Source organism: Leuciscus leuciscus, assembly GCF_965113295.1.
Source record: "Leuciscus leuciscus genome assembly, chromosome: 23".
NCBI classification, from domain to species: Eukaryota; Metazoa; Chordata; class Actinopteri; order Cypriniformes; family Leuciscidae; genus Leuciscus; species Leuciscus leuciscus.
In genome coordinates this window covers 23,693,188-23,705,406 of record NC_138747.1, presented here as the reverse complement: position 1 = coordinate 23,705,406, position 12,219 = coordinate 23,693,188, and the positions used below count along the sequence as shown (strand labels likewise).

The following is a 12,219-nucleotide window of genomic DNA, read 5'->3' as shown; positions in this document are numbered from 1 at the left end:
GTCTGGAATTTAGTAAAAGAAAAAAATGCATTTCACATATACAATGATTATATTTTAAATTTGTGAATTTAAATCATTTTTATAAACCCTTTGTGGGGCTTAAACTTTAAAATGTAAATGTCAAAATGTGATTTAACTGCCCTTGGTTAGTAATAAAGAAATACATGTCATTACATTTCTGAAAGTCTTAAAAAAACAGAACCATTGCATCAAAATTTTTTTTTCAAAATGTTCTAAAATGTTATCAAAACAAAACAATTTTTTTTATTTTTTTTTTATTTATTTTTTTTATGTGCATTTTCTAGATTTTCTAGTTTATTTGTCTTTGACCCTCGCATTTGTCCCACAGATGGCCTGCTCCATAATTGCAGGAATACTGCATTACTTCTTTCTGGCGTCTTTCGCGTGGATGTGTTTGGAGGGGGTTCAGCTCTATCTGATGCTGGTGGAGGTCTTTGAGAGCGAATATTCACGCAGGAAGTATTTCTACATGGCGGGATACCTCCTCCCTGCTGTGGTTGTGGGCGTGTCCGCTGCTGTAGACTATAGGAGCTACGGGACCAAGAAAGTGTAAGTGAACATTTTCTTTGATTTTTTCTTTAAATGAAATGCTGTCTGCGGGAGTGTACCACAATCTAACGGTTCCATAGGTACCACACACACACACAAAAAGTCTTCAGAGGATGCCTTACAGTACAAAATGCGGTTTCCAGGCAAGGCTGCATGCGTTAGTGTCTTTTGTTCAAAGAGTCTCTGGTGACCTGTTGTTTGTAAATGCTCTCTAACGCAGACGAGGGCCGCATGAGAAAGAGGCTTTTACGCAGATTAATGGCAGTGCTTCAGCCCTGCATGGGCTCTTGGGTTGCTCCTTATAACACATAAACAGGTGGAAGTGTGTCGGCCCTGCATGCCACGTCATTTTCTTTTAATACTGAGTGCAGTGGTTTGCTTTAGATTAGTTTATATTGGTATGAAAGTGATGCTTGTAGCATTGCATTTGTCTCAGATGTTTCTTTGGTTTCTTAGAGCACTGTAACATCGACAATTTATATGATCAGTGTTTCCTGCTGGAAGTCGCACTCTGGAGAAACTGGATCCGTTACAGGAAATTACAGGTCTTTGAGCAAAGTTAAATAAACTAATGTGGAATCAACCCATATAAAACACTGTAACATAACCCACACAAGTCTGTCTCAGTAACAGATATCATCCTCAGTGTGTATGTTTATTCCCGCTGTTTTCAAAGGCAAGCATCTCTAATAAGATAATTAAGGTGCAGGTTTTGAATCCTAACCCTAATACCCAAAGCATTCTCTATGCAAGAACATGAATGCAAAAACTGCTTGATTTCATGCGTTAATACATTCCAAGATATGTCAGAATGCATTTCACACTATGATGCAAGTGTCTGCTTGTTAAGTTAGATGTCATGTGTCACAGATTCCAGGTCCCAATGCTCTATCAGATGCCAAAAGCAAACAACAAACAGTGCTAATATACAGACACAGTATGACTCTCTCTCTCTCTCTCTCTCTCTCTCTCTCTCTCTCTCTCTCTCTCTCTCTCTCTCTCTCTCTCTCTATATATATATATATATATATATATATATATATATATATATATGTATATATACATGATTTAAAAACAAATTATTTTTCCCATAGTGTGCATTGTTATTGTACCCCTTACCCTCTGTTTGAAACTGTTTTATTTCTCTTTAAAACCCACCTTTTTAGCCCAGTCTGATCTAATTGGTCAGTTGGCCCAGTCAACCACTTATAGTGGTTATGTTATATATCCGATATGTAACATCACTTACCATAAACTATTATATCTATGGTATCTATGGCATTGGTATTGAAAGTCCACTCATGTAAGTGTGTTTTGCTAGATTACTTACCCAACTGATCTCTGGGGCGGGCCAAATCAGCCAGTAGGCGGGCATTATAATAGGTTAAACTGTCTTCTTCTATAGTAATTTTCTCCATAGTCAATTCTCTCAAAAGATAGTTTTGCTCAATAGTTGATCAGCTTTCCATTTTTCACCTGATGAATGATAAGACAGCTGGAATAAAAATAAATAAAATAAAAATAAAATAAAAATACATTTACATTATGCAAAATGATGAGTTGTATCTAGAAAGGATGGTCTCTTTTGACCTGGCCCAATAAGCAATCACCAAGAACACCCTAGCAACCGCATGGCAACATCCTGGGTTTGACCCACAACACTCCACTGACTATGAGTTTTGCTTAGGCAAGCTTCTTTTGTTAAAAAAAAACAAGTTGAAAATCTAGCTTTTGTCTTAAATAACAGGATTACTTTGACATGTTTTCTGTAAACTGCTTGCTTTTGTTGCATTCCTTTTACTGTGAACATGTCTTCTTTGCAGATGCTGGCTCAGGATGGACAATCACTTTATCTGGAGTTTCATTGGACCCGTCACCTTCATTATTATGGTGTGTTCAGTATCTACTGACCTTTTCATGACTTAAGATTGTATATGGCATGTGTACGTGTGTGTGTGTGTGTGTGTGTGTGTGTGTGTGTGTGTGTGTGTGTGTGTGTGTGTGTGTGTGTGTGTGTGTGTGTGTGTGTGTGTGTGTGTGTGTGTGTGTGTGTGTGTGTGATAGACTGCTGAATGCATGCGCCAGGTGAAAGAACAAGAAAGAGAATAGTTCTGTACAGTGCAAGACTGTGTCTCCCAGTTTAAAGAGTAATTGACAGAATCCTCCCATGCATAAAAAAAACAAAAAAAAAACTTTGTTTCTTCAGTCTTATTCAACATATTGCAGCCCATTGATTTCTGCTTAGATCAGTTCAGTCTCGGCAGACCCAGTCAATGCGGTCTGCAGAGAGGTTCGGAAATGCTGCTCTTCTAAGGAATCGTTTTGATACGATGCAGCTTTTTCAACGTGGCATTAAAGCACAACATTATCCTCAAATGATACTCAGCGGGGCGCTTTCGAGCTACAGGGTCGAGACAGCCCCCCCGGGATGCGTATTAAAAAAACGGCAATGTCAAATAGTACAAATATAAAATATATATAGTTTTTTTCCTGACTCAACCTTTTAAAGAGTAGCTCATGACCCTCACTGACACTACAAAATCGACACATCTGCAGTTTAAACGGGCTGTTATTTCCGAACTAAGAGATTAGAGCCTCAGACTAGATTGGGGAGGAAGTAGGCCTGAGAGAGACAAAGATAGAGAGAGTCTGCATGATGGGAAGACTAGCAGGTGGCATTCACATCTGTCTGGCTGTTTGTTTGCCCTCTAATCTCTGGATGAAAAAAAATCATCTTCCTGAAAATGGAAGGACAAGTAGAGATGTTTGTGGAGGGTTGAGTTTATTATATCCTTTATGGTTACATAAACAGACCTGGTGATACCTTCATGCCGGGGTGAACAGTGATGGAAGCTTTGTTTATTGGAAAGCCTTTAGGTTTTAGTTGAAAACAGATTTAAAGACACGCAGACGGTTCGAACACAGGTTCGTTCCGCAATCAAATTTAAAAGGCAATTAGCGAAGTGGCTTGATACAATTGTAAAGGAAACATATACATCTGCTTTTAATAATCAAACACTATCAAATAATCTAGCAGTAATGTGAATTTTACAAACAATGATTTTTCTCTCTCCGTGGCGTTTAAATGGGGTTTGTTTAATGGCATCCTAACCATAGAGTAAATTTAAAAGCAGACCAGGAAAAGAAAAAAAGACAATTTGCAGACCTTTTTTAAATCAGTTTATTCATGTGATCAGTGCAATTTAGTGGTCGACCAAGGCCGATATAATGTATGTCACATTTACCTCCAAATTTACTGACAAAAATAATACGGCAAAACGAAATGTGATTTGCCACTTGAATTTACACAAATTGGACTAAGAGCATTTCTCAACATTTTTGTTTACCATTTTACCTTGACTAGTTAATTAAACATACTTCTCTGGAGTGGCAAATGTAAGTACAAATATTTAATATATTCTCTCAATTAATATGAGGTCACAAAAGTTTAATATTTATAAAGCATGCATAATTTTTTTAAATAATTATCAATTGGCTGTTAAATAGTTTTAAATGGAATTTAAGGCGAGACACTACCGGTGAATAGGGTAACATTTTTAACTAGGAGTTATCAGCATGAAACTTTCCCAGTTGATTACCTACATTACGATGAGAAAAAAAAAAATATTACACGTTTTCTGTAATTTTATGTTTAAATATGCAAATTAGGTATTATCTAATAAAATATGTGCTAATTTGCATATATATATATATATATATATATATATATATATATATATATATATATAAACGAAATGAAGTGGAGATTTCGGACTTGGAGTATGAGATAAAAGTCATTTTGAGAAAACGGGCTTTAAAGATTTATATCAGCCAATGAGATTGCGCATTTAGAGTTAAATCCCCCCTTTTACTTTCACGATTGGTTGCTGATAAAAAGGAAATGATCATATTAGGATCCGACAGTATTGTACAGGAGAGAGAGAACTTTACAACGGTATATGTGATGACAGGGTGCAGGCAGCAATCGCGGAGCAGCATGTTGATTTAGAACGGCAACTTTTGTTGAATTTATGAGAAATCTACAGATGCAAATAGACAAAGTGTAGTAAAATAAAGACCTAAATGTGTATTTTGGACACAAGTCTGAAAGAAGACATGTTATTGAAGACAAATATCCCAAAATCTCAAAATTGACCAGTGAAAAACAAAACAATGTTTTTGCCTGCCGTGTCTGTGGACATGTTAATCTGACTTTAAAGATACTGACAGACTGTACAATACTACAAACAATGCATGTTTTTGCAGCCACTCTTAGAGGAAGTCCTACAAACCCTAAGATCTGCTTAGTTAGTTGCTACAGCGCTGGATGAAGCGTGATGTATGTGTTTGCGGTGTTGCTGATAATCAGAATACGTGTTCCAGCCATCAGCGGCAGGACGCTTGTGACCCTTTATGAAGCTGATTTATTGTTGCGTGCTCTGCTCGGACAGCAAGCAGGACTCGTAGTCCTCAGGCTGCTTGACAATGCTAGATAAAGCACAAAGACCAGAGCCTCTCAGGGGAACGCAGGACCAAGGTTTCCCCTGACCTCCGACCCCTGATTCTCAGCAGATTGGCTTTGTCCTTGTCAATGAGAGAGCCAGAGCGAGTCTCATTATTCAGAGTTTCACCCATTTTCGCTGTGCAGAGGGATAGAATGGTGTGATCCTGTTCAATTAGTTGAAGCCCATTGTGGTTCTCATTATACTACATCTATTTTCAGCGTCCTCATGCCCGATCCTGCAGCGATGTAGAGCTCCATGAATTTCACAGCTAATCTAGTTCCTTTTTCCACCAATAGGGCTCATGAGCTGGTGTCTAATATGGGAGCGTTGCACAATTTTCCACCACAGAAAAGGCGATTCTGAGCCAGAAATGTTGGCTTTTCGTTTGCTTTTAAACCCTGCTGGTCTCAAACAACATGTGTGCGGTTGTATATCTTAACCAGCAAGGCTATCTTCAACCCAGGTGCATTAGAAATACGTGCCTGTGACGTCATTTCGAAATACTGATATTATATTTGTGACACTTTCATTGTGAGTGAATTGTCCAATGAATAAATGGCGCCAAAATCGTGTTCAGTTTTATCCAAAACAGATGAATGTGAATCTAGCAAAGTTTGTGTGAGTGAGTGTAAGTTTGTGTGTGTTTGTGAAATGTCCAGTGAGTGATGTCAAAAATTGCACCAAACCCTATCCTATACCTAAGTCGATTGTGTTAACAAAAGAAAATGTGAGATACAAACACATTTGTTGAAGCAACTATGCCATTTTAGCTAATTTCTTCAAGCCTTTAAGCTTTTTTATCTTGACTCGTGTTGCACAAGACTTGTGTGCTCCCCATCTCTAGGTTAGTTCTATTCTAGGTGAGCTTCTGAGCAAGTTTACTATGCTAGAAAAAACATACATTCTGAGCTGGTTGTGTGATGGAAACATCAAAATGTATTAGTTTACAAATCATATGCTATTGTAAAAGCGGTTTGATGACATAACGTAGTATTGTGCAAGGAACAGCACAAAAAATAAGTCTTTATTAATGAATAATATGCCCCATGATCATCATTTGTGTGAAAAGGAGTAAAAGTTCTTGGCATTTTCCTGCCACCTCTAGTGGTCGTTTCAGTTGGAAGCTGCTGTGAATTGTATATATAGGTACTTTTTGGAGTTTTGCAGAAATGTAGGTAGAGGCAAATATATCCAGTGATTCTAAGATAAATATCTTAGTCAAATAGATTCACTTGAAAGACCATGCTGGACCACCAGCTAGACCAGCAATGATCTGTAAATTCGATTCAGCAAAGTTGTTCATTCTAATTTATTTAATTGATTCTATTTGATTAATTTATTTTAATTAAAGGACATACATGTCTTTCTACTTTTTTTTTTTTTATGTCTGACTAAAATTATTTAATTTTCAAATATAGTTTGTATCAATACATTTTAACACTTTTTTAATTCTTTTTTTTTAATCAAAAGCAGTTTATAATGGAATAAAAACTCAGAGTAAGATTAACATAACATTTGGAAACAAAGACCTTTTGTTTGTAGACACTTTATATATTAACAAAGTTTGTCACATCATCATATGAGTCTGTGAAAACCTGGTGGAAAATGCGGGCAGTTGTACTGAGAAAAGTTTGCATATCCACCAGTCGAGCACTGGCTGAGGCAGGAGAGCCACCACCATTTTGGTAGAAAAGTGGTTTCTCTGCTCTGGGGCACCAGGCATATGAGATCCATGAAAACCAGGACATTGAGCTAATGAGTGGTCGGGAACCATTAGTGCGTGTGAGTGACGTTAAAACACGCTTGGACTGTGACACATTTGCATCATGCAGACAGTTCCATCTGCACCTTAAATATTTAATCTGGTTCAATCGGAGTTCAAGACGCACACACACACGTACAAACACACACATGCATCTATCTCCAGCGTCCCAGAGTGGAGTTGAGGGTCTTCTGCTTGGCTAGCAGTGATGATTCAGGAATGGGGGGGGTTGTTCAGGAAAAGCTCTTTCCGAAATGGAGGAAGCCCATGGGACGGGCAGGAACAAGGAGCTTTAGGAGTGTAGTGGTTGCCTTGCTAGGTTACCTCTCCCTCTGCTGAGCGTCCTTACTTCCTCTCGTCTCATCAGATCACTGTCAGCGCTCTGGCGGCGTGAGAGGCCTTTTATAGCTCTGTGCTCATAAATTCAGGCGCAGGGGCCACAAAAACCAGGTATAATCCCACCAACCCCTCCTCTCTCTCTCTCTCTCTCTCTCTCTCTCTCTCTCTCTCTCTCTCTCTCTCTCTCTCTCTCTCTCTCTGTCTCTTGCCGCGCTGTCTCTGAGAAGCCGCGGTGCTTGATTGCACGAGCAGCGCGTTATTGATCGCCATCGCTGTTTTGATGGCAGAATGATGAGCTTGTGCACCCGAACAAGGAGCCGAACTGAAGAGCTTGTTTGAGCTGGTGACACCGCCACTTATGAGAGCGGCCACAAATGATAGACTGCTACGTCCTCGTCTGTCTATGCTCCAGAAAATGGATTATACCAGAAAATGTTCCGTCACCACATAGTTGTCCCACATAGTTGTAGCTATTGGGAAGTCATTTTACACAGTACGTGATAAAGTATGACCAATGTATTACTTTAGGTTGTTACAAAGCCCCTCTCACAGTGTGTGTGTGTGTGTGTGTGTGTGTGTGTGTGTGTGTGTGTGTGTGTGTGTGTGTGTGTGTGTGTGTGTGTGTGTGTGTGTGTGTGTGTGTGTGTGTGTGTGTGTGTGTGTGTGTGAGAGAGTGTTTGTCTTCAGTGTCCCTGAATGTTTTAACATTCGCAAATGAGGCAGATATACAGGAGATTTTTGTCTTAACTAAAAGATTGGAAATAATTTAAAGTCAGAAATGTTACATTTTGTAGATCTATAGCTAAACACCCTGGATACTAATTTATCTTTGTCTTTTTTCTTCGCTGAGCAAAAATCAAACCATTTTAAGTAATATTCTTAGTTATTTATAGTGCAAGCAGGCAATTGCTAATAATTGCAACTATCATAAAAAAAAATAAAAAACTTAATTAAATAAAGTTACTTTATTTGTGTAAATAAATGGAAAATGCATGAAACAGATATGGGAGATTATTTACTCACCTAAATATCTGATCATTTTACATGTTATAACATTCTGAACACTTTGGACATTTTTACTAATTTATCTTAAGATGTTTATTTTTTTTTGTTTTTTTTTGTTCTACCAAGCAAATAATATATACATATTTTTTTCTTGCTTATTAACTATTGAAAAATTATTTAATTAATAACTAATTTAAGACTGAATAAGACTGTGTTTACAGCAAGTACACTTACAATGCAAGTCTAGCAGACAATTGCCAATAAACATTTATACAACTATCGTATTTAGCAGATACAATCATTTCAGTTTGTTACTTTATGTGTGCATTCAAAATGCATAGCTTTAAAAAGTGAGTTGTTTTAACTGTTCGAATCTGAAATCATTTTACATTCTATATCTACATTTTTCTGAACACTTTGGACATTTCTAATCATTTATCTTAAGTTGTCTTTTCTTGTACACGGAGCAAAGATTAAACTTATTTGCTCTAGGTTATTTACTATTTAAATATAACATATTTACTAAATAATATATTTTATTTAATCGCCTAATATATATGGACAATATACTATATGCGGAATGTATGTGGTTGATAACCACAGAAAATAAATTTGACTCTAAATAAAAAAAATGTAAAACAAATGTACAGAACAGAAATATAATCAATACACAATGCAACCAGTCAAACTAATAAACACGCAAGTCCCATAATGCTGCGTGCAAAGTAACAGTTATACTCTTGCAATAGTGATAGTTGAGTATTTTACATTTATTTGCAGTGCTGAATGATTCCCTGCTAAGATTCCACTGAGTGTAACACTGTAAATATGCATTTTCACATACTGAGGGATGTTTTCCCTCTGATGTTTTGCCACAAATGCGGTCCGTATATGTTTGTATATGAAATAACCCGGTATATTCCTTCAAGTTTTATTTTTTTTCCCTGAGGAAATATCAAATATCCGTTCTCCATGTGTGGTCTCTGAGGTTCTCTGAAATGTTTGTGTTTTCATTCTGCAGTTAAACAGTTTTATTGCTTTTTTGTATTCTTGTATTGATATATAGTGACACTGCATTTGGCGCCAGTCATCTTGGCTTTGTCTCGCAATATGCCAGATGGTTATTGTATTAGGCACTGGCTGAAGGGATGCTTAGATGGCTGTTTTCAATTAATGTTCCCAATAAAACTACACTTATCTAATCTTTTAAGTTTCGTTTTTTGTTTATTAACAAATGTTTTTTTTTGCTTTTGCACAGCTCAATCTCATCTTCCTGCTCATCACGATGTACAAAATGATGAAACACTCTACATCGCTGAAACCTGATTCCAGCCGGCTGGAGAACATCAAGTAAGTCCCATTGTTTTCCCCACGATATTTCAGCTCATGTGGAGTCAAAGTGTGCCGCCACACACTAAGAAGTAGCACCACTGCTAATCTAAAATTCAGAATGGGAACAGACATTGTTCCTTGCTCACATTGAATGTAGCGTCTACAACACTGTTTGCTTGGATGAATTTAAGTGCATCGACTAAAGGGATTCAGATGGACTCTAGACAGATGTTATTCTCTTCAGGTGCACAGCGTCTATTAATGTGAGCGATGGCCAGAGAGGCACGTAATGATTGAGACAGGCTCAGTGCTGTTCCTCCTTTACAGTGACCACAAAACTCTTTTTGGAACAACTCCCTGTATTCAGAGTCTGCTTGCGGAGTGAATTCAGATGTGTGTGTGTGTGTGTGTGTGTGTGTGTGTGTGTGTGTGTGTGTGTGTGTGTGTGTGTGTGTGTGTGTGTGTGTGTGTGTGTGTGTGTAAAGACAGTGAAAGCACTTCCATGTGTTTCCTGTTGCTAAGAGGGAGATCTCTTTCTGTAGCGGAAAAGAACAGAAAAAGTGTGCTGGTTGACCACACAAGTCTTTTGGTTCTTTTTGCTGGCATGGCAATGCATGTCTTACTGGTTCTATTTGATAATGTATGACATATTTTTATTGTTTTAAAATTGTGATTTTTTTTTTAAAGAAGTTTTTAGTCTTTTCCCAATGTGTTTCCAATTATTATGGCGCATTCCATGAATAAGCTTGTAAAACAATTAGATGTTAAAATAGTAGCTATAGCCTGAAAATGTTAAATGTCTGTATCCCCTTTTATGGTTAAACATTTGTTGTTGTTGTTGTTGTTTTTTTTATAAGTAATATTTAGCTGTACTAATATAAGTAATATTTACCACACAATGGCCCTTATATTACAAAAATGTAACATTATTTAATGTCAGGCAAGAAGTAACATAATCTGGGCCATTTTTACTGCATGTAGGGAAGACCAATTTTGTATCTATTCCAACTATTCAATCTTGTTATTAAAAGATCAAATATAATTGGTATTTGGTAACACTTTACAATAAGGTCTCATTTTATAACATTATAAATGCATTAACTAACAAATTAACAAAGAATAATATATTTTAAAGGCATTTATTAATTATGGTTAATGTTAGCAAAAATATAATTGTTCATTGTTTCTAATTTTAAGAAATACAACTTTTAAAAATGTATTAGTAAATGTTGAAATTAACATCTAAGAATAACAACTGATGTAGAAGTAGTGTTCATTGTTAGTTCATGTTAACTAATATAGTTAAACAATGTTAAGAAATGTAACCTTATTGTAAAGTGTTTTAAGTGTTTAAACTTTAGCCACGTCCCACATTTTGGTAGCACATTTTTTACAACCCTTGGACCCTGTTCATGGAAAGAGCCTGTATATGTTTTGGGTTTGATATATGGCACTGATTGCATTTAATGTGATCTTTCAAACTTAACACACAGCCATTGGGGAAATATGCATATTTTAGTAGATTTAACAATGATATAAACATGACTAACACGTTAGAGAAATATATTGCTCACGGGCATTGTGTCGGCCGTATGCTGTCTAAATTTATCTCCACCCATCACCACAGGGCGACATGAAACAACCCGCTAAACTCTGGGCTCATTGCAGCATGTTGCATGTTCAGCAAGCTAATCTGCAGCATTCCGTTTCATTTCTCTGTTTCCCATTTCCCCTTGTTTTTCTCTGTCCTTTTTTTCTCTTTCTCTGTTCTCTATCTGTTCTCTTACCCTAACCAGTAATTATCGCGTCTGTGATGGCTATTATAATTCTGATTTGCCTGGGTAAGATTCACAGCACACCGTAACTTATGTCGCTCATAAAACATTACTGCCATATTAAATAGTGTAAAAGGCAAAGTACTGGCACATTTGCCCTGAGAGAACCATCTTTAGTCCCTTTACAATCCGGGATAGGGCAATGCAGCATGGGTAAATTAAATACACTTGGCAGTCTGTGTAGAAAAAAAAGAAAAAAGAAAGAACGTTTACTGTGGCGGTAAAGTTTTATGAAAAGTCTTGTCATGTAATCATCAAGTGTGTTAAAGACAACATGAAATCAAAAACTGATAGAAAACTATACATATTATTATGGAAGTTATTTGATGCACAACTACATTGTGATGTAGTTTCATGTTGTCTTTAAGAATTTATAACCTGGGCAGGTACATTTATTCAGATAATTTTGTTTTGTACACAGCTGAGGGCATAATCTAACACTTTTTTTTGTTTTTGTTTTTTTGTCCAGCCTCATTTGCATTTTAACTTCAGAATTCTTACATTTGGACTTTTATGATAATCCAACTGATTTGCCTGATCTAATGTTGTCTTTCTCCTCTGCTGGCCATGCTCTCTAGCTATGAAGATAATAAACCATTTATCAAGTAAGAGCGTTAGCTAGACATCTATGCCACAGCTTCATGGTTGCTCCCCTTGTCATTTTATTGTCTGTTTGCTGGGCTCTTCCAGAAGCGCCGTCTCTCTCTGTGCTTCTCATGCGCGCTTATCTGTTTGTCTGTCTTTCTGTGGCTTAACTTTCTTAATTTGTATTCCGCCTGGACCGTCTTAAATTGCTGTATATCTTAACCTGATACCCTCATATCCTCAAAAATATTCATTCCCATAACACTTTTTACCCTCCTATTACTCA

General features: G+C 36.9%; 1 protein-coding gene across 25 annotated transcripts in view; it reads left to right on the top strand.

Annotated features, from left to right (window-relative positions):
* The window catches only part of adgrl2a (adhesion G protein-coupled receptor L2a), a 109,668-nt gene that overhangs the window by 85,960 nt on the left and 11,489 nt on the right, over positions 1 to 12,219 (top strand). For all 25 annotated transcript variants that reach the window (XR_014202132.1, XR_014202133.1, XR_014202134.1 and 22 more), the window contains 3 exons: positions 350 to 570; positions 2,394 to 2,460; positions 9,440 to 9,531. Coding sequence is in view for 19 of the 25 variants with exons in the window: in XM_082156698.1 (XP_082012824.1) it covers positions 350 to 570; positions 2,394 to 2,460; positions 9,440 to 9,531 (380 nt within the window). In the remaining 6 variants the exon portion in view is untranslated. The remainder of the gene's footprint in view (positions 1 to 349; positions 571 to 2,393; positions 2,461 to 9,439; positions 9,532 to 12,219) is intronic.